This window comes from Heteronotia binoei, chromosome 5 (genome assembly GCF_032191835.1).
Source record: "Heteronotia binoei isolate CCM8104 ecotype False Entrance Well chromosome 5, APGP_CSIRO_Hbin_v1, whole genome shotgun sequence".
In the NCBI taxonomy this organism is placed as follows: domain Eukaryota; kingdom Metazoa; phylum Chordata; class Lepidosauria; order Squamata; family Gekkonidae; genus Heteronotia; species Heteronotia binoei.
Window position 1 is genome coordinate 32,561,614 of NC_083227.1, and position 26,472 is coordinate 32,588,085.

Genomic DNA, 26,472 nt, shown 5'->3' on the forward strand with positions numbered 1-26,472 from the left:
AATTTGATATCAAGGTCCAGATTATAGGGAACACATGATACAAGGATGACACTGGCTGCCAATCAGTGATGCAAGGATGACACTGGCTGCCAATCCATTCCCAGGCACCATTCCAAGTGTTGGTTCATACCTTTGCAACTCTAAAACAGTCTGGGAACTGGGAACCTTGAAGAAGACGAAGACTGCAGATTTATACCCCGGCCTTCTCTCTGAATCAGAGACTCAGAGTGGCTTACAATCTCCTTATCTTCTCCCCGCACAACAGACACCTTGTGAGGAAGGTGCGGCTGAGAGGGTTTTCACAGCAGGCGCCCTTTCAAGGACAACTCCTGTGATAGCTATGGCTAACCCAAGGCCATTCCAGCAGCTGCAAGTGGAGGAGTGGGGCTTCCAGGCTCTCCCAGATAAGAGTCTGCACACTTAATCACTACACCAAACATGGCATGCACCACTTCCACACAGACTCTGCTCTTTGAGCCTCTACTTTGAGAAGCAAAGTGTGTTTGTGTTTTACCAGAGAAAGAGCCTTTTTAGTGGTGGCCCTTTGGGTCTGGAACCCCCTGCAGCAGTTCACCTGGTGCCATACTGAAGTGCCAGGTAGAAGCATTTTTACTTTTGCCAGTCTTTTAGGTTGCCTGCCCTGGCTGTTTGTATGCTTGCTCTGCTTTGATATTGATTTCAAACAATCAGCTATCAATTCTTTTCCCAATTACAAAGTTATGCTTCTGATTCCTTCTATTTTTGCTATAGTATTTTTTGAACATATATATATGAACATATGAAGCTGCCTTATACTGAACAAGACCCTCGGTCCATCAAAGTCAGTATTGTCTTCTCAGACTGGCAGCGGCTCTCCAGGGTCTCAAGCTGAGGTTTTTCACACCTATTTGCCTGGACCCTGTTTTGGAGATGCCAGGGATTGAACCTGGGACCTTCTGCTTCCCAAGCAGATGCTCTACCACTGTGCCACCGTCCCTTCCAAGTGTTTTTAGTGTTGGCCTTTTTTTTGTGTGACCCTGCTTTCCACTGCTTGCTTTTATTGTTTATGCCATTCTTCATTTTTTTGAAATGATGTAAGCAACTCTCCAAGAGTTTACAGGTTGAGGGTACAAATGTTCCAAATGAATAAACAAACACACAAGCGATTAAGGGACTCTTTGTATACACATAAATGTCATCCACGGGAAACATCGCTACATGTTCCCGTGCAGAATTCATGTTTGCTGTGCACCTTGCGTAGTTGTCCAGAGAGATAGACAAGGAGACAGAGACTAGAGAGAGACAGACCTTCTCATGACTGCTATTGCTTTCAAAGCCCAGGATGAGCTTAAGCAGTAGACACACAGCACCTCCTGGTGGCTTAACGAATAACGTTTCCAAACTAGATATAAAGCAAAAATCACCAGGGGGAATTATTCTATGAGCAACTACATTTTGCAAAAATAAACTCTAGCCAAGTTTAATCCTTCGCCGGGTTCATCTTAGGGCAAAGCTGTATCTTTGGGCAGCTCTACCCAAACATAAAGCTGTTGTAGGTGCACTGTCCAGTTCAGGGTGAGTTGCTGCAACCAGGAGGGCTTGGAACCCAACATGCAGCAAGCTGAAGGCACTGCTTTGTTGACCAGGAGAAGGCAGAACACTTGACTGCTGGCATTTACACCAGGCCTGGCCAATTCAGAACCTTTGTGCTGCATGCCAATCACAAGGACCAATGTTACACATTCCTTTTCACTCTCGAAAAGGGTGCCACAGCACAAACACTCCCAGGTGGCTGTCTAAGGTGAGTTCCGTGCATTCTCAATTCCAGCGGCACAGACCCTGATACCACCACACCAAAGGCTGAAGCAGGGCAAAGGGCTGAGCTCCTTCCCTGTTGGAGGCTTGACAAGATTGCTTTTTTCCTTCTGCAGCGCCTTCCTTCTCTCAGCAGGGAAGCATCCTAGAATGCTCAACGACATGCATAACACTGTATTCCATGTTTGTAACATGTGATCCCAGATGCTCCAAATGTCCACTGCATTGTCAGTGATTCTATTTTTATAAAAAAAACATCAATGCGCAAAACAGCTGCCTGCTCCAAACTTTCTGCAGGCTACTTTTGCTTTGGAAATATTGAGGTCGCTCATCTGCCCAGCGTTGGTCATGAGCTTTGGAGAACCAGGCCGCAGTCTGTCTCTCTTGCACAGTCTAAAGGGCCTGGCAGGAGCCTGAGAAAGGGACCCTTTGCAGCTTTCCTAGGCTGGTGAGGGTTTCACATGGCTCCGTTGGGCTCCTCTCCATTTGGCTGAACCAGCGCTTGATAAACTGGGGAACGGATGAATCGGGGGTAAGAGTCCTTCTCCATCAGGCCAAAGATACGCCTCTGGGCCTGTTCGAAGCAACCACGAGTGGGGAGCAAAATGTTCCGGTTGGTGATGTCTCTGGTCTGGGAATCAAGGTTGACCTGCAAGAACAAATGCAGGGGATTAGGTCTACAGGCAGGAGAGTGGTCATAGAATCATAGAGTTGGATGGGACCTCCAGGTTCATCTAGTCCAACCCCCTGCGCAATGCAGGAAATTCACAAACACCTCCCTCTAAATTCACAGGATCCACATTGCTGTCTGATGGCCATCTAGCCTCTGTTTAAAAACCTCCAAGGAAGGAGAGCATAGACAAACATAGACAGCTTCAAGAGGGGATTGGATAAACATATGGAGCAGAGGACCATCAGTGGCTATTAGCCACAGCATACTGTTGGAACTCTCTGTCTGGGGCAGAGATGCTCTGTATTCTTAGTGCTTTGGGCGGGGGGGACAGTGGGAGGGCTTCTAGTGTCCTGGCCCCACTGATGGACCTCCTGATGGCACTTGGGTTTTTGGCCATAGAGTGTTGGATTGGATGGGCCATTGGCCTGATCCAACATGGCTTCTCTTATGTTTTTTTGAGAGCCCACTACCTCCCGAGGAAGCCTGTTCCACTGAGGAGTCACTCTAACTGTCCGGAAGTTCTTCCTAATGTTGAGCCAGAAACTCTTCCGATTTAATTTCAACCTGCTGATTCTGGTCCTACGTTTTGGAGCCACAGAAAACAATTCCACACCATCCCCAATACGACAGCCCTTCAAGTACCTGAAGGGTCACTATGTGGGGTTTCTGTGCTGCATCTAGCATGGGGGTCCACAACCTTGTCTAATTAAAGAGCCAAATTACATCAGGTCACAACAAGAGATCAGCAAAGAACTGGTCTAAGATAGGTTATTTGCATAACTGAAAATACATGTACCATTGCTGATAAAGTTTCTGCAGCACAAACACTAGCTGTTGTGAGTCCCTTATTAGGAAGTGGCATGTACCAGGTCACACATAGGGCTTTTCCACATCCCCATTGTCCTTGCTTGTGTATTTGTTTTTTTTCCTGTTCCCCATGTGGTTTGCTCCCTCTAGTGGTCAATTCAATATTATGTTGCTTTATGGCCAGCAAAAAACCCTGCAACTTAAATCTGTAGGGAGATGCTGGACGTAAAATGGTGCAATATTGAATTGACCACTAAAAGAGCAAAACATGTGTGGAATTGGGGGGGGGGGCGGAAACCCCTTTGAAACAATAGGAACATAAAAGTCAGGTAAATGAGAATGTGAAAAATCCCATAAATATACACAGGAGCACCTTGCACAATTGTTTTCATCCACTGGCATAAACCTGGGCATGGTTCACACCTGGAGTGTGATTATTCCCCCTCCCAAGAACTGAACATAAGAGCCAGTTCCATGTCTGCTATGAGCACAAGGACCTGCTGGGTTTAAACCCTTGCTCATTCATAAAGCTTGCTTGGGCCAATTGGCATATCTTAGCCTGACCTACCTCACCAGATTGCTCAGAGGATAAAATGGAGTTCCCAAGAGCAACACTGTTGTATGTGGTTGTATATGCTCTTTGATCTAAGCTCTCCACTTAAACAGGTTAAACAAATTTTCTAGTACTACAGAAATCTTCAAGGCCTGTTTGACTACAGACATCAGTGCGATCAAAGAAGTGAACATGTACAGAGCAGGAAACAATGCTTCTGTCCTGTCACCTTCAACTCTCTCAAAGTGACTTTCTCCTTCCAGTCACAGCTGCTTCAACCAGGAAAGGGAGCCCACAAGTTTCCTTCAGTCTCCTTCGTAAGAAAGACAGCAACCTTTCTGGGGCCATCAATCTCAAGTCAGGCAGAGAGCAAGAGAAGCCATGTACCTTTTCACTCTTTTTCTATTTATTGTGATACAACATTTGATCCTAAGAAGAAGAAGATATTGGATTTATATCCCACCCTATACTCTGAATCTCAGAGCGGTCACAATTTCCTTTACCTTCCCTCCCCCCCCGCTGCAACAGGCACCCTGTGAGGTAGGTGGGGCTGAGAGAGCTCTGACAGCAGTTGCCCTTTCAAGGACAACTCCTATGAGAGCTATGGCTGACCCAAGGCCATTCCAGCAGCTGCAAGTGGAGAAGCGGGGAATCAAATCCTGTTCTACTAGATAAGAGTCCACACACTTAACCACTACACCAAACTGGCTCAACCAAAAGGCTGAGAAGCGATTTTTTCTGTGTATCAGCACCCCCCCAGCCTGGCACCCTAGACAAATGCCTAATTTGCCTAGTGGCAGGGCCAGCCCTGATTGTGGATGGCCTCACTGTCATTCCAGCATGTAGTTGAGTCCAAAAGGTTTCCCTACCTCTTTGGGGGCCTGGATGGTTACATATTGGTCATAGATTTTCCTGGCATTGTCCTGAAGTTTGTCGCAGCTTCGGAGCTTCCGGTAGTCTTCACATGCCATCCAGAAGTCCAGGTTCTCCTCACTGAATTCTGATTCCAGAAAAGCATGAAAAGCACGCTGACCATCTGAACATGAGGTAGGTTAAACAAAAAAAAAAAATCAGATTGATGACAAGTGTTTGTGGCATCACAGATCTGGGGGAAGGCAGGGGATGCATGCATGTGTATGGTGTTTCTGAGCTCCTTTTCTTTTATGAGCAGAGCTATTATTGTTGTGGAATAAATTATATAAATTATATCATTATTATTGTAGAATAAATTAGGTAAAGTAACACACACAAGGCTGCACCTTTCCCCTTACAACTCTGAAACAAAAAGGGCCAGCAACATAATTTTAAAAAATGAAAGCTAAGAATTAGTACATTAAAGCAACAGATCCTGGTAATGCTGCACAACAGCAATAGCAATCACTGGTTTTTTAAAAAGTCCCCCTCCCCAAATAAGCCCTGCAATGGAGGTGGAGCTGCAACCATGGAGGACTTGTTGTTCAGTCGCACAGTCGAGTCCGACTCTTTGCGACCCCATGGACAAAGTCATGCCAGGCCCTCCTGTCTTCCACCATCCTCCGAAGTCTGCTCAAATTTGTGTTGGTTACATCAGTAACACTGTCCAGCCATCTCATCTTTTGCCATCCCCTTCTTCTTTTGCCTTTTTTCTTTCCTAGCATCAGGATCTTTTCCAGGGAGTGCTCCCTTCTCATTTGGTGGCCAAAGTATTTGAGCTTCAGCTTCAGCATCTGACCTTCCAGTGAACAGTCTGGGTTGATTTCCCTTAGGATTGACTAATCTGATCTTCTTGCAGTCCAAGGGACTCTCAAGAGTCTTTTCCAGCACCACATCTCAAAAGCATCTATTCTTCTGCGCTCAGCCTTCCTTATGGTCCAGCTCTCACAACCATACATTACTACTGAGAATACCATCGCTTTAACTATATGGACTTTTGTTGGCAGGGTTATGTCCCTACTTTTTATTATACTGCCCAGGTTCACCATAGCTGTCCTCCCAAGGAGCAAACATCTTTTAATTTCATGGCTTCAGTCACTATCTGCAGTGATCTTGGATCCCAGAAATGTGAAGTCTGTCACTACTTCCATGTCTTCCCCTTCTATTTGCCAAGGTTTGATGGGGCCAGACTCCATGATCTTAGTTTTTTTTAATGTTGAGTTTCAAGTCTACTTTTGTGCTCTCCTCTTTCACCCTCAACAAGAGGTTCTTTAGGTCCTCCTCACTTTCTGCCATTATAGTGGTATCATCTGCATATCTGAGGTTGTTGATGTTTTTCCTGGCAATCTTAATTCCAGCTTGTGCTTCATCCAGGCCAGCATTCCGCATGTTGTACTCTGCATATAAATTAAATAAGCAGGGTAACAATATACATCCTTGTCGAACTCCTTTTCCTATTCTAAACCAATCAGTTGTTTCATATCCCGTTCTGACAGCTGCTTCTTGACCCTTATACAGGTTTCTCAGGAGACATGTGAGGTGGTCTGGTACTCTCATCTCTTTAAGGACTTGCCACAGTTTGTTGTGATCCACACAATCAAAGGCTTTAGCATAGTCAATGAAGCAGAAATAGACGTTTTTCTGATACTCCCATGGAGGACAGAGACAACCAAAATGCTGGGCAGGCTCTGCATCACCACTGCAATTGCCTCTGCATTTGCAACAGCAGCGAGAGCTACAAGGAGAATCATCTCCACATTTGAGCAGCCTGTCTACGGATCTCAATGGGATAATCTGTCTGATTGATATTATGACTGCAAGTGAAATACACACAGTGGCTCAGTTCTGGCACAGCATCTTCATATTGCCATGAAGTGTGACCTTGGGCTGCCCCTTCACTCTTGACCAGTCCCTGGGAGACTGCTGCGAAGACCAAAGGAAGAAGAAAAAGAAGACCGCAGATTGATACCCCGCCCTTCTCTCTGAATCAGAGTCTCAGAGCAGCTCACAATCTCCTTTATCTTCCTTTCCCACAACAGACACCCTGTGAGGTGGGTGGGGCTGAGAGAGCTCTCTCAGAAGCTGCCCTTTCAAGGATAGAGCTTTGGAGATGGCCATCTGACAGCAATGAAGATCCTGTGAATTTAGGGGGCGGTATTTGTGAGTTTCCTGCATTGTACAGGGGGTTGGACTAGATGGCCTTGGAGGTCCCTTCCAACTCTATGATTCTATGATTCTTCTAAGAGCTATGGCTAGCCTTAAGCCATTCCAGCAGGTGCAAGTGGAGGAGTGGGGAATCAAACCCCGTTCTCCCAGATAAGGTTTTAAGCTGCATTGGTTTTAAGCTGCATTGTTTTTATGAATTGAAATGTATTGGTTTTAATGTTTAAATGTGAAGTATTTAATTGTTTATATTTAAATTGTTAAATGGTTACAGTTGGAAGCCGCCCTGAGCCACTCGTGGGAAGGGCGGGATACAAATCCCGAATAAATAAATAAATAAATAAATAAATAAATAAAATAAGAGTCTGTGCCCTTAACCGCTACACCAAACTGGCAAGAGACTCTGAGCACCTTGGAGAAAGAGCTTGATGGAACTGAACAAGGCAGATCACACTGGCTCTCTAATGGTACACCGAAGTACCCCCTTTAACCACTGATGAACCGACACACTTACATGGATGAAGCAATAGTTTTTCCAGTGATTCAGCCCATTTCTGGGCCTCCTCCGGAGTTGGCCTGAAAGATGAAAGACAAAAATAGCTGAGGGACCTCCACGCAGCTGGAGATTATGGCTTGACCCTGGGACCCAGGGCTTTGCTTCATTTAAGAGAAGTGCCTGGGAAACATAGGGGTAGTGACTTTTCTTTTTTCATGAGGGGGGGGATTAGTAAACAGTACTGATGGGCCGTGCCATTAGCAAGGGTGCATGGCTGTGTTCCAAGGCCACTGCAACTTCTATGAGTCACAGCTGGGGCTGTGTTTGTAGCTTGTGCGATCAAGAACAGCTATGCATCCCCAGCTTCCCTGAGCAGCGACAAGTCCCAGGAGCAGTGCGGATGCGTTCTGTTTCCTTCAGATGACAGTTTCAGGAGGGCAGCCATGTTGGTCTGCCATAGACGAGCTACCTTCGAGCCCTGTAGCACAAGATTTCCAGGGCAGAGGCTTTCAAGAACTGAAACTGATAAAAGGAACTTGGGCTCTCCAAAGCTTATACTGTGAAAATTATGTTGGTATCCAAAGTGCAATTGGATTTGAATGCCGCTCTTTGGATGAAAGGCACTCTCACCATGCTTTGCAACTCCAGCTTTATTTAAAACCTTTTTGATCCCTTGGACACCTTTCAATTCTAGCACAATGTGATTGATGCAGCCACAAAATGGCTGCCATAAAAGGAGGAGAAGGAGGAGGAAGAGAAGGAGATTGGATTTATACCCAGCCAGTCACTTGGAGCCTCAGAGCAGCTTACAATTTCCTTCCCTTCCTTTCCCCACAACAAACACCCTGTGAAGTGGTGGTGGTGGTGGTGGGGAGCTGAGAGAACTGCTCTTGAGAGAACAGCTCTGAGAGAACTGTGACAAGCCCAAGGTGGCTTCTTGTGGAGGAGTCGGGAATCAAACCTAGTTCTCCCAGATTAGAGTCTGCCACTCTTAACCATGACACCAAACCAGGTCTCAGAAATGGCTGCCACAAGAGGTGGAGCTAGCAATAAAAAAATGGCTGTTCTAGCTTCCTTTTGCTCACAGAATTAGGATCCTTAATCTGTGGTGGCAGCTGTTTCCAAAGCAACATTTTTTTTAAAAAAAAAATCTGCCTCCAACAAAGCTGAAGGGTTATAGGTTCAGGACAGACAAAAAGAAGTACTATGTTACACAGAGAGTAATTAAAAAGGGAAATGCACTGCCAGAGGATGCAGTGACGGCCTCAGAAATAAACAGGATAAGTCTATCAATGGCTACTAGCCATGGTGACTGAGAGGAACCTCAACATTCGGAGGCATTAAGCCTCTGAATCTCAGAGCCAGGAGTCAACACCAGGGAAAGGCCTCAGCCTCTATGCCTGTTGTTACCCATTCAGAGGAACTGGTTGGCCACTCTGTGAGACAAGGTGCTGGACTAGATGGACCACTGGTGTGATCCACCAGGGCTCTTCTTATGTTCAGTGTGGCCAGTCGGAAGCCACAGCGGTCAAAAGCCCCACCTATTTTCTGAACGCACCTGGTGGGCATCAGGAAAAGGTTGGTGGGTGCCCAGGAGCCTATTAACACCATGTTGGGGGGACTCCTGATTTAAGTGGGGCCCAAGAGGTGCTGCTTTACCTCCCGCTGACTCACAGCTGTGCCTTGCTCTCTGACCATTCCCAGCTGCAAACATCTGCACTCTGCCAAACACTCAAGAGCCCTGCAAGTGGATTAGCCATTCATCCGTAGCCAACCCATTAACATCCTTCTCTCGGATCTTGGATTCTAATCAGGAGAAACTTTCGGGCTCCTCCCCCACTCTAGAGTGACTGTTCTGCAAAATCATAACACCTCCACCCCTCTCCAAGAAGGGCTGGCCCCAGACCAGATCAAAATGGCCTGCGTCTCTTCCAGGAAAAAAAGACAATCTATGGACAGGTTAATGAGAACGATTAAAAATTTAAAAAGCATCCAAGGCGGTTTAGTCCTTGGCTGTCCACATATCACAGAAGTATCCCCCTTTGCTGACACCTGTTTTTGTTTCCCTCTTAGACTAAAAGGGGGGGGGGGAGAAACGCATTTGCAATTTCCATCCAGACCAATCTCCATTAGCATCACAAAAAGATGACATTTATGTCTTTACTTAGAGCCATTAGTCCTCCGCAAATGTTCTCCATCCAGGCACAATCAACGCAAGGTCCACTCAGTGAGTAAACACGATGAATGGAGCCGGATCCTATAAATCAGAATTTATGTAGGCTCCTTTGTAAGCAATTCTGGTGTTCAAATATACACACCTAGACTATTGACCTAAGGTCCTATCAATGTGTTCCAGCTGAGGGGTCCAATCCACAGATCACAGTCAGACTCTCAACCAGGACCACCAAGTAGGCTTGTCAACCTCCAGGTGGCACCAGGAGCTCTCCTGTTATTGGGGGGGGGGGGTTGTAGAAGGAACTCCTTTGCATATTAGGCCACATCCCCCTGATGTAACCAATCCTCCAAGAACTTACAGGGCTCTTCTTACAAGGCCTACTGTAAGCTCTTGGAGGATAGGCTACATCAGGGTGTGTGTGGCCTAATATGTCCCTGCTACAAAAAAAGCCCTGCCTATTATTACAGCAGATCACCAGACTACAGAGATCAGTTCCCCTGGAGAAAAGGCTGATTTGGAGGGTGGACTCTGTGGCATTAGACCCTGCTGAGGTCCCTCCAAACCTGACCTCCCCAGGCTCCACCTCCCAAATCTCCATAAAAGAACATAAGAACATAAGAGAAGCCATGCTGAATCAGGCCAAGGGCCAATCCAGTCCAACACTCTGAGTCACACAGTGGCCAAAAAACCCAGGTGCCATCAGGAGGTCCATCAGTGGGGCTAGAAGCCCTCTCACTGCCTCCCCAACCACCAGAATACAGAGCATCACTGTCCCAGACAGAGAGTTCCAACAATATGCTGTGGCTAACAGCCACTGATGGACCTCTGCTCCAGTTATTTTCCAGTGCAGAGCTGGAAACCACACTGCCAAGGGAGGGGGAGAGATTCCAAGGATGCTAGGGTTGCCATCTCCAGGTTAAGAAATTCCTGGAGGTTTGTGGTAGAGCCTGGGGGGAAGAGGGGTTGGGTTTGCAAAGGGAGGGCCTCAGCAGGGTAGAGTCCACCCTCCTCTCTCCTGGGGAATTCTCTCCTGGGGAATTGGTTTTGGTTGACTGAAGATCTATTGTAGTTCTGGACATCTCCAGGCCTCACCTGGATGTTGGCAAACCAAGGGGACACTGAGAGACCTGTGGACCCAGATAAGTCATGGTTTGGATCAAGACAACATCAATTTAACCTTAACCCAATTCTCCCCACCTTATTACAGCCCACTTCACAAAGGACTGTGGTCCATGGAGGTCCCACAATTCCCACCATGAACGTTTCCATAGTCAAAGAGAACCCCCCCTCATCCCACTGGAGAAGCTAGTTGGATCATGGGTCTGAGCTGTAGTGGAGAGAAAGAGTGTCTAAAGTATTCTAGCTAATAGGATGGCTTTGGACTGTAGTAGACTGCACTGCATCCAGTCCTACGTGAATGGTAACCATATTATTTGGGTCAGGTTTGCATACGTCATTTTCGCACTCACCTTAATCAGCAGCGACGACCCTCTTCACTGCACAGGATCTGCGCGGATTTCGCACTAATTGCCGCGGAGCACCCAGAAGAGCCGGAAAGTCCCGGTGCTTTTGCGGCGCAAACGGAAACTGGTTTTTGGCGGTTTCCGTTTGCGCCGCAAAAGCGCCGGGACTTTCCGGCTCTTCTGGGTGCTCCGCGGCAATTAGTGCGAAATCTGCGCAGATCCTGCGCGGTGAAGAGGGTCGTCGCTGCTGATTAAGGTGAGTGCGAAAACGACCATAGTGTGAAGGAAAGAGTAGCAAGCGGGAATCTTATACACAGAGAGATTAAAATCTGGACTTCACTGTCAGAGGATTTAGTGATGGCCACAGAAATAGCTTTAAAGGGGGATTAGATAGATTCATGGAGGATAGATCTAACAATGGCTCCTAGTCATGGGGACTGCAGGGAGCCTCCACATTCTGAGGCACTAATCCTCTGAATCCCAGAGCTAGGAGGCAACATCAGAGAAAGCCCTCAACCTCTATGCCCTGTTGTTGACCCTCCAGAAAAATGGGTTGGCCACTGTGTGAGACAGGATGCTGGACTGGATGGACCACTGGTCTGCTCCAGCAGGCCTCTTCTTAATCTTTCTCCGGGGACTTGTATTGGCTCCCATTAGCTTTATTTTCAGCCCTTTGTATCTCAGCCTAACTGCTTAGAAACATGAGACCGTCCATAAATTCCTTTGCTTTTTATAAATTCCTCCGCCTTCCTCTACTGCTTCTACGCAGGCATGCACATAGCTCTTTAGCAGCTACAATCCTTTGGCAAAGTCACTTGTTTCTAGTCAACCCACACATCCCCAAGTTCCCTACAGTTGGGGAGCTATCAGAACTATCCTATAAACAACCACACACATTCCCCTTCATGAGCTGTGTGTCTCTGAAGCCCTGGAGCTGAGGACAATTCCTTGTTTATAGACATTTCTGCTGTTTGGCATAAAATCAATCTGGGCCCGTTCCCAGGAAGACCTAATGAAAGTTCAAGTCAAAACCATCTCCCAGTGGCAAGTTGTGGGAAGAATTCCCTTTTGCTGCTCCTGAATTGATTCCCTGGCCAAGGTAACACATTCCTTCAACCCGATTACAGATCTAAGGCCCGCCACAAGATTTTATCCCAGTAATTTCCCTATTCTGTGCATCGTTCCAGTCAGGGGTGGGGGATGGGAAGAGGCACAATGATATATATTTGTATTAGAATCAGGGGTCGTTTTGTAGAAAAACAGGTGGTGGAGCTCATTAGCATAACTCATTAGATGATGGTGATGATATTGGATTTATATCCCACCCTCCACTCCAAATTTCAGAGTCTCAGAGTGGCTCGCAATCCCCTTTATCTTCCTCCCGTACAACAGATACCCTGTGAGGTAGGTGGGGCTGAGAGAACTCTCACAGCAGCTGCCCTTTCAAGGACAACTTCTGTTGGCTGACCCAAGGCCATTCCAGCAGGTGCAAGTGGAGGAGTGGGGAATCAAACTCGGTTCTCCCAGATAAGAGTCCACATACTTAACTACTACACCAAACTGGCTCTCCTGAATTGATTCTTGGGCCAAGGTAACATATGCACCCCCCCCCCCCAAAAAAAAACCCAGCCAAAAGCAACCTGACACAAGAAAGGAGAGCCCCGGGCAAGCGAGGCCTGCTGGGCTGACTAGAGTTCCAGCCAGACCAAGTAGGTCTTGCTTACTTGCGGCTCTCCTTGGCCACCCCCCCCTCAGTCTAAAGGCCAGCAAGCCACCTGCCACCCAAAATCACATGAGAAAGGATGGCGTGGACTTCTCCAGAGGTTAATAAGGGTTGCTGGGGGTGTGGCAAAGCTCCTGGTGGCTGGCTGGCTGCCTGCTCTCCAGATTCAAGGATTGTTATGCAGCTGCACCTACCATTCAATGGACAAGGTAGGTGGGGAAGAGGAGGGGGAACCCTCAGAAAGGTTCAGGAGCTGCGCTCCTGTGAGCTCCTGCTGAATTCAAGGGCTGATTAGAATAAACATTAGAATTCCAACGTACCTTAGTGACTGGATTTCAGGACATCCTGAGCTCCATAACCTTAAGAAGTTTCTTTTATTTCGCCTGCTTTAGGGGGGGAAAATGGAGGTAAGTAGAATAGCTGAGGCCAAATGGAACAGACTCACATAAGTCATAGACTTGGGACCCAAAGGGAATAAAGGCCAATAGGAGCAGGGAAATAGCAGGGATGAGTGCCCCTTCATGTATTTTTCTGATCTCAGCAAACCCCCCTCCCCCCACAAAAGAGGTTCTTAAGGAAAAGGGAGGACTTTGGGGCTTGAGTTACACAGAATTTCATGTACCAGGAAGTTTGACTTCAGGGTCTCCAGCTCTGAGTTGGGAAACTGCTGGAGTTTTGGGAGTAGAGCCTGGGGAGGGTGGGGCTTGAGGTAGCATTGCCAACCTCCAGGTGGTGGCTAGAAATCTCTTGCTATTAGAATCATAGAGTTGGAAGGGACCTCTAGGGTCATCTAGTCCAACCCCCTGCACAATGCAGGAAACTCAGAAACACCACCCTCTAAATTCACAGGATCTTCATTGCTGTCAGATGGCCATATAGCCTCTGTTTAAAAACCTCCAAGGAAGGAGGGCCCACCACCTCCCAAGGAAGCCTGTTCCACTGAGGAATCGCTCTGTCAGGAAGTTCTTCCTGATGTTGAGCTGGAAACTCTTTTGATTGAATTTCAACCCAATGGTTCTGGTCCTACCTTCCGGGGCCACAGAAAACAATTCCACACCATCCTCTAGATGACAGCCCTTCAAGTACTTGAAGATGGTGATCATATCACCTCTCAGCCGCCTCCTCTCCAGGCTAAACATGCCCAGCTCCTTCAACCTTTCCTCCTAGGACTTGGTCTCCAGACCCCTCACCATCTTCATTGCCCTCCTCTGGACCCATTCCAGCTTGTCTATATTCTTCTTAAAATGTGGTGCCCAAAACTGAACACAATACTACAGATGAGGTCTTACCAGAGCAGAGTAAAGCGATACCATCACATCACGTGATTTGGACACTATACTTCTGTTGATACAGCCCAAAATTGCATTTGCCTTTTTACTACCACCAACCTGGAGCTGTCAACTCTAGTTTGAGGAGAGGAGGGACCTCAGCAGGGTATAATGTAGGGTTGTCAATTTCTAGGTAGTGACTAGAGGTCTCCTGGGATTACAACTGGTCTCCAGGGGACAGAGATTGGTTCATCTGGGCAAAATGGCCTCTTTGGAGGGTGGATTCTATGGCATTATATCCCACTGAAGTCCCTCCCCTTCCCAAACTCTGCCCTCCTCAGATGCCGCCCCTCAAAATCTCCAGGTATTCCCCAAGCTGGCAACTCTACTTTAATGCCACAGAGTCCACCCTCCAAAGGAGCCATTCTTTCTAGGGGTACTGATTTCTGTAGTTGAGATAAGTTTGAATTTCTGGAGGTTGGCAAAGCTATGTGGGTAAGGAGAGGATTATGGGGCCATTTAACTGAAATGGGGCTCATTTCCCCATCTTTCACCATCAGTGTTGCTATTCTTTATATGTTACTCCAGTTCCACCATCTTCAGAATTCTAGCTCCTTCAAGCCTTTCTCACTTATGCCTGCAACTGCCTCCCAGAATACCTGTGGGTCGGGGTGGAATTCTCGCAGGAGCTCCTTTGCATATTTGGCCACACACCCCTAATGTAGCCAATCCTCCAAGAGCTTACAAGGCTCTTTTTTGTAAGCTCTTGGAGGATTGGCTACATCAGGAGGGTGTGGGCTAATATGCAAAGAAACTCCTGCTAGAATTCCACCCCTGCCTGTGGGACACCACCCTTCTCCCTTCCTTTGAATACCCCCTCAAAACCCACCTTGCCCTGGAAGCCTCTGACACACTTCTGTACCTCACTTCCTACAAACACTAACAGAGCAATCCTAAGGATGCTTTCGTGTAAGTAAACCCCAGACTTCAGTAGGATCTTCAGTAGACCTGCTTAGGATTGGGCTATAAGGGCCTAAGTATACATTATGTTTTCTCACAGGGGCATCTCCCAGTGATGGATATTATGAGTCCTGCACTATTCATGAACATGGGAGCCCAGTTTGGATTGGCACTATGGTACATGGAAACAGGTACTTAGACCTTCTCTCCCACACCATTTTTCCTGACCTGAAATGGCTCGGAGGGGCAATATTTGCCGTGTTGGTGGACTGCACGAGGACTCATGAGCTCTATGTTACGTTTTCATGAGGAACAAATAACGCCTCCCCCACCCACAGCCATTTCAGTTCAGAAAAAATGGCTCAGGGGAGATCTAACCTACACTTCTGCGTGTACCATGGTCTGGATCCAAAGCAAGGTCCTGTGCACTTGGGAAGCTTGGAACTTCGAAACACTGCATCTTCCCCTAACAAGGTTGCCAACCTCCAGGTGGAGTCTGGGGATCTCCCACTAATACAATTGATCACCTGACAACAGAGATCAGTTCCCTGGGTGAAAATAGCTGCTGTGGGGGGGGGGTGGACTCTATGGTATTGGACCCACTCCCAAATCTCTAGGTATTTCCCAACCTAGAACTGGCAACCCTACCCCCGAAATGTGGGTATGTCTATCAGCATAATGAAACATGTATTTAGGCCCTGTATACTAGACAGTGTAACTGGAATTAACACATGCTCTTCCTGTTTGTTGCCACCCCTGGTGAGACTACATGCTCCTTAGGTCAGGGGACTATCTTCCTGTCCTCTGTAAAAAGCTGTTCACACTGATGAAACTATATGAATGACCTCTCTGAGTATTCAAAGCACTTAATATACATTATACATTATGTCTGTGTAAGGCAGATCAATATTATTACTGCTATATTGCAGAGAAGGGGCCAAGAGGGAGTGGTTAGCTGAAAACCACTTTGTGAGTTCGCAGCAGCAGGGGAAACTCCCCAGTCCCAATCGCTGACAGCCAGGGGTGGAATTCTAGCAGGAGCTCCTTTGCATATTAGGCCACACACCCCTGATGTAGCCAATCCTCCAAAAGCTTACAGAAAAGAGCCTTGTAAGCTCTTGGAGGATTGGCTACATCAGGGGTGTGTGGCCTAATATGCAAAGGAGCTCCTGCTAGAATTCCACCCCTGCCGACACTTAAAATTATTATGATGATTGTTAATTATGCACCTTATTAATATAGCATGTGCCCCCAAATACTCAAAGATTTTAAAATAACATTTTCTTAATCATCTTTACAACAACCTTGTCAAGAAGAACAGTTTTGTGATCTGCATATTATAGCTGAGCTACCCAGGGAACCCAAGTTCAAGCTGAGATTGAACCAGGGATCTGATGGTTTCTAGCACCAAACTCTACATAGCGGAGTACCAACCAGTGGGATGCAGTGTTGGCATGTATGACCCAGTGGGACCCAGGTTTAAATCCCCTCTAGGCCATGAAACTAAGCAGGACATCTTGGGTCTCTCTCCTTCTCAGTTAAAACTGCCTCACAGGGTTGTTGTAAGGGATAAAAGTGGGAAGGAGATCCTTCCTGAGAGGCCCTGCGCTCCTTAGAGGAAAGGTGGGATAAAAATTGATTAGGCTGTTCACATGGGGCTGAGGAGTCTCCATTCTGTATTCACTGTTGCTGCAAAGGCAGGCATGTTGCCATCCTGGCCATGGAGCCAGTCCACATGAATGTTCTGCATATTTTCCTCTGTCAGTCACCATTTTTCCTGCATTTTGCTCCTTGCTATGGTACTGGGAGACTTTTTGAGGGCTTAAAAATCGGTAATAACTGGAGATGGTTTTCTTTTAAGTCCTCAAAAAGCTCTCTGGTAGGGAGGTGAGGAAAAAGGTACCCATCAAAGGTCACAGGGCCTTAAAAAAAACCCCTCACTGTTCCCTTCTGGACAGTGTACTAACATGCTTAGACTGTATTCTTGTGGAAAGGAGTGTAGTAAATCAGGTTTGAGAGAGGGTGTGCTGAGGGGTGAGGAAGACCTGGAAAGGGGGCCCTTGGAGGTCATGCAGATGCTGCTCAAAACAGCAGTCTGGTTTGGATGCTCTTAAATTCTACCAGCCCCACTCACCGGCAGTGCTTTTGTGTTGGCCGTGCATGATGGCTGCCGTCACAATCTGAACCCAAGCTAGATTCCGCACTGGATCCCAGAGACTGAAAGAGAGAAAGAAGAGTCTATGCTGGATGACATTGCAGTCCCCCAAGGAATCTGACAACCCACTGTGGTTGCTTGCAGAAGTCCTACTATACCATTAGAAACAATGCTGGAGGTACTAACAGACAGGATAAGTGCATGCCCAGGGTCTCAAATCTTTGAAGGGGAAAAAAGGCGGGAACTCAGAAGAGGCAATACCCATTTATGAGCACCAGATTCAAATTCTGGAGGTCCCTCAGGCAAGGTGCCCTTTGAAGAGTGGACCTGCATACGCCTCAATGTTGATGTAACTGGCCATCTGCTTCCAAGCCCAGCACATAACACTGTCGAAGGAAGGTGAGCAAAGGCCCTTCTCCTTGGTTCTTGCCACTTTCCCCTTCCTCTGTGGTCCTCTGTGGCCTGCTGAGCAGGAAGGGGAGCGGCAGCTAAGCCAGGAGGTTCCATGGGTGGGCAATAGCGGTGGTGCCTACTTTGGGGGAACAGGTCTCAGTAGATGCATAGTAATATTGACCCTTGTCACCAGCTCTAATTATGATAATAATCAGGGCTTTTTTTGAGCAGGAACAAACAGGAACATAGTTTCGATTGACCTGGCATCAGGGGTGTGGCCTAATATGCAAATGAGTCCCTGCTGGGCTTTTTTAAACAAAAAAAGCCCTGTGTGAGACAATGGTGCTATCAGGGGGCATGGCCTAATATGGAAATGAGTTCCTGATGGGCTTTTTCTACAAAAAAGTCCTGATCATCACCACCACCACAATAATAACAACAATGCAGAAGAGAATCTCTTGGCAGTGGATAGGTTTTTCACCAGTTTTGAAGAAAAGGCCCTTTTAGCCACTTTACTAAGAACCAAAAATATATTTAAAATGTTACATGTATGTCAGTCGTATTCATGCTGCGCCTCAGTGGGCAAGCAAGATATGGTAACAGAAGGCCTTACTTTGAAAAGGGAATTGTTCCTCCACACACTTAGAAGAAGACTCGACCGATATCTGGAGTTCCTCACAACTTTGTATTCCAGGCTTTCAGCAGACACCACTCTTGAGTCCAAAAAACTCAGGACTACATTTGTAAATGCCATCAAGTCTCAGGAGTCAAGACTCAGAGCTTCAGAGCAGTTTACAATCTCCTTCCCTTCCCCCCCCCCCACCACTTATGAGGTAGGCAGGGCTGAGAGAGCTGTGACAGAAACTGCTCTTGAGAGAACAGCTCTTTTGAGAACTGTGACTGACCCATGATCACCCAGCTGGCTGCATGTAGAGGAGTGAGAAATCAAACCCAGTTCTCCTGACTAGAGTCTGCTGCGCTTAACCACTACACCAAACTGGCCACCATTGCCTTCCTCTGCAGTGCATTCCTTGGTGGAAACTCAGAAGTACAGGTTCTCAACCCCCTCATCTAAGGAACTCCTGAATCTGAGCTTTGACTAGACCCCCCTCCATTCCCAGAGAACACTTCAAGTCAGGGTTTCATTCTTTCTCTTTCAAGGAGGAACCCAGGTGTTTCATTCTTTCTCTTTCAAGGAGGAACCCAGGCAGACTCTAGTGTCAGTCTTGCGTCTGATGCCCAAACAATGCAACCCTAAGCAGATGCATACCCTTCTGAGTCCATTTAAGTCAATGGGCTTAGAAGGGTGTAACTTTGCAGGATTGCACTGGAAATCACTTTTCCACCACCATCACTTTTCAAAATAACACAAGCAAATGAGGCAGGTTCCCTCAAGCAGCAAATTTAGGGACATTTAATTTAAGAGCAACTGTTATCAATTATATTATCACAGCCAGAAGAGGAACATCGCATACACTGTTGCTGGTTTCAGGCACCAACAGAGGGGGCAGCCACATATCAATGGGGGCGCTGACTGTCCCCTCACAGTCATGCATCAGTAGGGTTCAAAATGCTGTATGCTGGTTTACTAACTGAACAGAACATGAGGAAACCATAGCAGCCAAACAGAGCACAGCACCATAGAGTAATGGGGGTAGAGTGGTTCTCCCAACCAGACTGATCTAGCTTCTCAAATGGGCACTTTCCATTGGAAACCACAACTCAAGGGCTGCATCTCGCTCTTGTTTTTTCTTTGTTCTGTCCCAGAGAGAGACTCAGTTGCACCAGACAATGTTGAGGATTGGATCCCCAGTATATACTTGAGCTTTAAAATCTATAGCAGGAGATCCTATCTGAATCAGGGGATTCTGAGGAAGAGGGTTCCCTCCCTTTTAACTTTCCCACTGCACAGTTTTTCTAGCCAAAAACACCCCAGTCCCTTCAGGTACTATTACTTTAGTTAGGGGAGAAAAAGACAGGCAATCTTTCCCCCCACTACCAGGGACATAGTGCAGGGAAGTGGAGATTTTTTTTAAAAAAAGTTCTGTTCCCTAGAAAGCCAGTATGGTGCAGTGGTTAAGAGCAGCAGACCCTAATTTGGAGAGCTGGGTTTGCTTCCCCGCTCCTTTACACGAAGCTAGCTGGGTAACCTTGGGTCAGTCACAGTTCTCAGAGCTCTCTCAGCCCCACCTACTTCACAGGGTGTCTGTTGTGGGGAGAGGAAGGGAAGGTGCTTGTAAGCCTCTTTGAGACTCCTTTGGGTAGTGAAAGACCGGATATAAAAGCCAACGCTTCTTCTTCTTCCATGGCCCCAATCCAAATTGTGGGCCTCTGCAGCTGCCATTTGAGTCTAAACTACACACCGCTTTCAGGGCAGGGGCATTAAACTGTAGTTCTAAGTAGCTGCCACTTTCTAAGATAACTGACTTCAAACTGACTTGTAATTCTGCTTAGGACTGCATGGCTGGGCTACATTACACGGGCTGCTTCTCTGTCCTTCCTCTGCTGCCTGAGCCAGGGGTAGTGAGTGAGCCAAGTACACGGCCTGCCATCGCTTGGGAACTTGGCCTACCAGCTTCCTGATATCATGTATTAGGCTCCGCTTTCAGCCCAGAGAACCCAGGTGTCTGGGATCCCAGGCCCTCTGCCATAAACCTTTCCTTGACCATTAATTATTGGTTTTCCATTTAGCCTCGAGATACATTTTTCGTGGCAGGAAATTCCAGAGATTAAAACCAACGGGAACAAAGACACTAAAATATTTATACAAGCACGAGTTAAAAACAAAACAAAATTCTGGGCCTGCATTTGTCATGGAAAGGGAAAGAGAGGGAGGAAAGAGAAAGGAAAGCAACCAGACCATCAGTAGCAAAGGATGTAATGGAGAGGTAGGCTAGGAGAAGGTGGCACGTTCACTGACTTTATTTGATCCTCCGAAAAGGTTCCGCAAGTGCTCTTTCGCTGCTGCCACTCTCCCTCTTGGATGTCGTTCCTTCCTCAGGGATTTGGGAGATGGCAAACTCCACCCACTTCCTGATTTGTCCCCCAATTCTGCTTCCCCTGGAGCGGGTGGCTCATTCTGGTCCAGACGTCCCTCGCTGCGGCTTCGCCACACCCCTCCAGGGTCCTGAAGTGGGAGCTGGATGCAGTTGTCAGAGTCCGGAGCCTCTAAGCGGATGCTTGGGGGGCGCGGTTTTTCCTCGTTCCGGTCCTCATGTTCATCCCCTGGCTCGGGCTCCTCACAACTCGAATGCCGCTTGCGGAGGGCGCTCCGGTGCCAGGGCAGAAAGTCACAGTCTAAAAGGCATCCTTCAGAACCGCATTTCTGGAGAGGGCTCAGCATCTGTGCGAGGGGGCAAAGGGTAATTTTGATCAAACACATTTGTGATGATGAAGAAGAGAAGAGTTGGTTTTATACCCTGCTCTTCACTACCTGAAGGAGTGGCCCATAATCACCTTCCCTCCCTCTCCCCACAACAGACACCCAGTGAGACAAGTGGGACTGACAGAGTTCTGAGAGAGAACTGTGAATGGCCCAAGGTCAGCCAACTGGCTTCATATGAAGGAGTGGGGAATCAAACTGGATTCTCCAGATTGGAGTCTGCTGCTCTTAACCACTACACCATGGGAAGAAGACCGTAGATTTATACCTCACCCTTCTCTCTGAATCAGAGTCTCAGAGCAGCTTACAATCTCCTTTATCTTCTTCCCCCACAACAGACACTCTGTGAGGTGGGTGGGACTGAGAGGGCTCTCACAGCAGCTGCCCTTTCAAGGACAACCTCTGCCAAAGCTATAGCTAACCCAAGGCCATTCCAGCAGCTGCAAGTGGAGGAGTGGGGAATCAAACCTGGTTCTCCCAGATAAGAGTCCGCATACTTAGCCACTACACCCAACTGGCTCTCCTTTCTTTGGGACAGCCGCGAACTGATTTTTCACAAGGTTCTGGAAGACAGGCAGGGGGTAACTGAGGATACAAAGGAACCCTGAAGCATATCTTGACCTTTAAAAGCCACTCACAACTTGGGACACATATCTGAAGTACTATCACCTTCCATCTGTCCCTGTGTGCCAAATATAGCTGTCAGGCAGCCTCCTGACGGCTATCCCATTACTTAGGGTGGCCAGTCTGATACTGATCAGAACCCAGGCCTTTTCCATTGTGGCTCTTGGTCTCCTGGAGTGGGTTCTGGAAGAGGTGAGCCTCCCCCTTCCTTGGAGATCTTCAGGTGATGCTTGTTTGCGAGAGCTTTTGAGGGGTTTTTAAGGGGGGGGGATTTGATGGTTGCTATTTCACTTTTGGTTATAGTTCAGGGGTGGTCAAACTTGCTTAACTTAAGGGCCACATAGAATAAACAGCGGATGTTTGAGAGCCACAAGACATGAATGTCAGATGTCTGAGAGCTGCAAAGCAGGAAGGAAGAAAGGGGGGAAAAAACACAAATAGATCAGTGAGGGAAGGGGAAGTGGAAAGAAAGCAACATTAACTTTGAGTGCATTCTACATGCCGATGGTGGGCTTGGCTTGGAGAAGTGATTTAAAGAGACAAATACATTCTCCAAGTCAGCCAACAGGGCAGTGGGAGCTTCAAGAGCCACACAGCATGTGTGAACAGCCCTGTAGCCGGGATTTGAAGACTTGGGGCCCCCGGATTTTTTACAGGGGGCATATAGTGGCCACAACCTCCATGGCCTTCTCTCCTACCACCGCTGAGGAGGAAAGCTGCCAGCTCGCTGCCATACAGCCTCCCCCCTCCCCACAGCTGCCCCAAGGTGATCCCTTTCCACCCCTCTTCCAGCAGCTCTGGTGGGGAGCCACTCAGAGGTTTCGATACGTGCTGCACGGTCTCCTGCCCTTACCTGTAGCATGATCCAGCTAGGCAAGCCCGGTGAGACAAGGGGGGTGGGGCGGGGTGGAAGGCGCCACCAAGTCGCAACTGACTTCTGGGGCTACAAGACCTCCAATTCCGATTTCTTCCTGTCAGAGGGTAAGCAGAGGCTGCCCAAGCGCAGCTCCCACACTTGCTCGGGTGGCCAGTGAGACCAGGCCAGAAAACCCCTGCAGACGAACATCGCCTCTCCACTGATCCCCAGTCCCGCCTCTCCACTGATCCCCATCTGTGACCCCCCTCCACTTGTGTGTGCCAGCCGACCCTACCCTGCCCTGTCTGCAATGGAGCCATCCGCCCCTTACCCCCACCACCCCATTGGAGGGCCAGAACGGCCTCTTCTTGCAGGCGCCCTCTAGCCCAACGTCAGCCCAACATGGAGCTTAACTTTCAGTCCTGGGCGCTGAAAGTGCCCCATTGTTTCTGCTTGCTGGGGGGGGGTCACAGATTTCTTCCAGCCCCTAAGCAAGCAGAAGCAACAGGGAGCTTAACTTTCAGTCCTGGGCACTGAAAGTTCTCCGTTGTTTCTGCTTGCTGAGGGATCAGAGATTTCTTCCAGCCCCTAAGCAAGCAGAAGCAACTTGGAGTTTAACTTTCAGTCCTGGGCACTGAAAGTGCCCCCTTGTTTCTGCTTGCTGGGGGGGTCAGAGATTTCTTCCAGCCCCTAAGCAAGTAGAAGCAAGGTGGAGCTTAACTTTCAGTCCTGGGGCTGAAAGTGCTCCGTTGTTTCTGCTTGCTGAGGGGTCAGAGAATTCTTCTGGCCCCTAAGCAAGCAGAAGCAACTGTGTATGATCACGTCCCCTAAGCAAGCAGAAGCAATGGTTTATGACCATGGCAGAATGGAGAAGGATGCAGCCAGGCACAGGTGGCTAGTTAGGGGCCCCAAGTCAGGGAGCCCTGCCTAGCAGTCAGGGGGCTGTTCCCCCACAGGCCCCCTCATAGCTACGGGCCTGTGTGTGAAAGAGCCACATTTGGCTCCCAAGCCACATTTGGTCACCCCGATACACATGTTTTAAATCATAAATATCTTGTGGGGTGGGGGGAAGAGAGCTATGGAGGTTTCAAGAGCTACACAAAATGTGTGAAAGAATAGATTGTACCATGTCAGGCATTAGGGCAGGAATACCATTTTTGATTGCTTCCCCCCACTTTTTAGAATGCCACTCAAATAGAAAAATCAGTGCATCACGGTCCATATGGCTCGTTCAGTCCATATGGCTGTGACTTTCTATTTGTAGAGAATTCTTCATGCTGGGGCACATTAATGTTGCGTAGTTTCATCTTGTGATCTCCCCGCACTGTCCAACATGGTTCAGTCCATTCCACCATCTCACAGAGCTGGATGCCTCATAGGTTTCCCAGGGGAAAGAAAAGAGGTTAAAATGGTAAACAAGGCTCAAGTTCGCATACTGATGTTGTCTCCAGGAGTGTAGTTCTTTGGCTGTTAATTTTTCGACCTTCACAGAATCTTCTTCTACATCAGGATTTCTGCCGGGAAATCCCAGTTAGAGTTGCCAGCCTCCAGGCAGGGCCTGGAGATCTCCCAGAAGTACAACTGATCTTTAGTCTGCAGAAATCAGTCCACTTGGAGGCCTCTAAGGCAGCCTACCTCACTGAGTTCCCTGCCCTCTCCAGGCTCCATCCTCCAAAACTTCAAGAATGTCTCAACCTGGATCTGGTAACCCTCCCTCCCATCCCCTACCAGTGGCCGAGAAGGGAGGACCTGGCAACTCTAGAGAGGTGTGATTTTTACCCAGTTTTGCCCATTTTGGATCCTATGTTTTAGCCCATTAAAGGTTTTTTGTAATGTTTAATCATGCCCCCTGTTAAGCCCTTTTATTGTAAAATTTCATTCGTTTTTGTTGTCTGTGATACTCAAGATTAAGATTATTGTCCTTTTTATCCCTATTATTAATTATCAATTGGTGTTACCATTCAATTTATTTATATTGTTTTATCTTGACATATGGGCCAATTGTATGCTCATTCCTTTCTGTCAGCTACTGTTATGCCAGTAAAGGTTATTGGAATTGGAAAATTAGAGAGGTCCCTCCCCTCCCCAGATTCTGCCTTCCTCAGGCTCTTACCCCAAATCTCCAAGAACTTCCCAGCCCAGATCTGGCAACAGGAGGTGGTGGCGGCTGCAAGCATAGGCAGCTTCAAGAGGGGATTGGATAAGCATATGGAGCAGAGGTCCATCAGTGGCTATTAGCCACAGCGCATTGTTGGGACTCTCTGTCTGGGGCAGAGATGCTCTGTATTCTTAGTGCTTGCGGGGGGGGGGCAGTGGGAGGGCTTCTAGTGTCTTGACCACACTGATGGGCCTCCTGATGGTGCCTGGTTTTTTTGGCCACTGTGTGACACAGAGTGTTGGGCTGGATGGGCCATTGGCTTGATCCAGCATGGCTTCTTATGTTCTTAACCCTACCCTTATGTTACACTTCTGTTCTTAACCCTGCCCTTCATTGTTGTTACAATAGTGCTGCCTTCTTAGAGCAAATTGCTTGCTCTGCAGAGCTCTAACCAAGCCTTTTGGGTCACTCTCGAGATCTGAAGGAGCTCCCCAGGGCTACATATTTCAAGGGAAGGATCAGTCCCTGTCTTCCAGGGAAATATGTCTGCTATTCAGAACCTCTGAGGAGCCTTCTGAACTTGAGCAACCTTCGATAAGCTTCGGAGAAACCCTTCGGGGTTGCCTAGAATGTGCTCTGCAAAAAGGTCTGCTGTAGGGCAGAGATTTTTCTAGTGTGCAGCTGGACACATTTTTGTGTGTGGGATAAAAATAAATTGTGCGGCCGCACGTAGGGTTTAACGAGGAGCTGTGTTTTGACTTAAATAGACAAGGGGAAAGGGAGATAAACAAAAAACAAGGATGTCTCTGGGTTAGGGTTGCCAGGTCTGACTCAAGAAATATCTGGGGGATTTAGGGGTGGGGCCAGGAGATTTTGGGGGTGGAGCCAGGAGCAAGGGTGTGGCAAGCATGACTGAACACCAAAGAGAGTTCTGGCTCACAATTCAAGGGACCACACTCCTTTTAAATGCCTTTCCTCCATTTGGAAATAATGAAGGATAGGGGCTCTTTTTTTGGGAGGGCTCATAGAATTGGGCCCCCTAGTCTAATCCTTTTGAAACTTGGGTAGTGTTTTGAGGAGAGGCACCAGATGCTATGCTAAAAATGGTGCCTCTACCTCAAAAAACAGCCACCCAGAACCCCAGGTACCTACCAATCAATGCTCCATTATACCCTATGGGAATCAGTCTCCATAGGGAATAATTGAGCGCCCAGCAGACATCCCCCCTTGGTTTCTGATGACTCTGAAGCGGAGGGGGGGGCCTTCAAACCAGGAGATCCCCTGTCCCCAACTGGGCATTGGCAACCTTAGTCGGAGTCCTCTGTCAGTTTTCCTTCCTTCTTCCATCTTCCCTTCCTCCTTTTACTTTCCTTTCTTGTTCTCTGTCTTTCCCCTTTCTTCTTTCCTTCACTGCCTTGAGTTATTTTGCTATGCCAAAGGCCCATCTGCCCATGTTGCCCTCAGCACCTGCCAAGTGCCAGGCAGCTGGTCTTAACCCCAGGCAGCAGCAACAACCTGCAAGGTGGCAAAAGGCATCAGGCACCATCGTTACCTCCTCCCCTGTTGCTGCCACCTGCCAATGTGGACCCCGCAAGGGTTGCTTGGGCAGTGAACCAGCTCAGCTTCCTTCCTTTTTTCCACTAAGAAGCATTCAAGTGTCTGCAGGCCAGAATCTGTTCAACATTTGCATGCATCCACCATTGAATGACCCCTTCAAGCTACGCTCAGTTTTGCTCAATCAAAACCAGGCTTCCATGCTTTTATCAGCAGTTGAAAGGGTAGCGGGAGAAAGACAGATTCTAAAAGGGCACAACTCCGCCCCTCCCCCTTGGAACAGTGCGGAGGACCCGGCTTTGATTGCAAAACTGAACAAGATCTGAAAGGTCTCTCTGTCTTTTCCACAGTCCCAATCCAAATCACAGCTATAAATGCACACATTTACTTTTTACAGCCTTAGATCCACAAGGAATTTCTAA

The 26,472-nt window shown here is 47.8% G+C and overlaps 1 protein-coding gene across 2 annotated transcripts; it reads right to left on the reverse strand.

The window, feature by feature from the left end:
- Window positions 1–1,145: 1,145 nt before the first annotated feature.
- On the reverse strand, window positions 1,146–20,880 carry LOC132572238 (regulator of G-protein signaling 2-like). Of its 2 annotated transcripts, none has more exons than XM_060239098.1 (6): window positions 20,457–20,880; window positions 17,123–17,205; window positions 13,081–13,143; window positions 7,417–7,478; window positions 4,697–4,863; window positions 1,146–2,443 (listed from the first exon to the last, which is right to left on the reverse strand). In XM_060239098.1, the coding sequence occupies exons 1-6, from the start codon at window positions 20,877–20,879 to the stop codon at window positions 2,252–2,254; spliced, it is 990 nt and encodes a 329-aa protein (XP_060095081.1). In that variant the 5' UTR covers window position 20,880; the 3' UTR covers window positions 1,146–2,251. The 2 variants fall into 2 exon arrangements, with proteins under 2 accessions (XP_060095081.1, XP_060095079.1); XM_060239096.1 differs by having other exon boundaries at window positions 13,081–13,146.
- Between the last annotated feature and the right edge of the window lie 5,592 nt (window positions 20,881–26,472).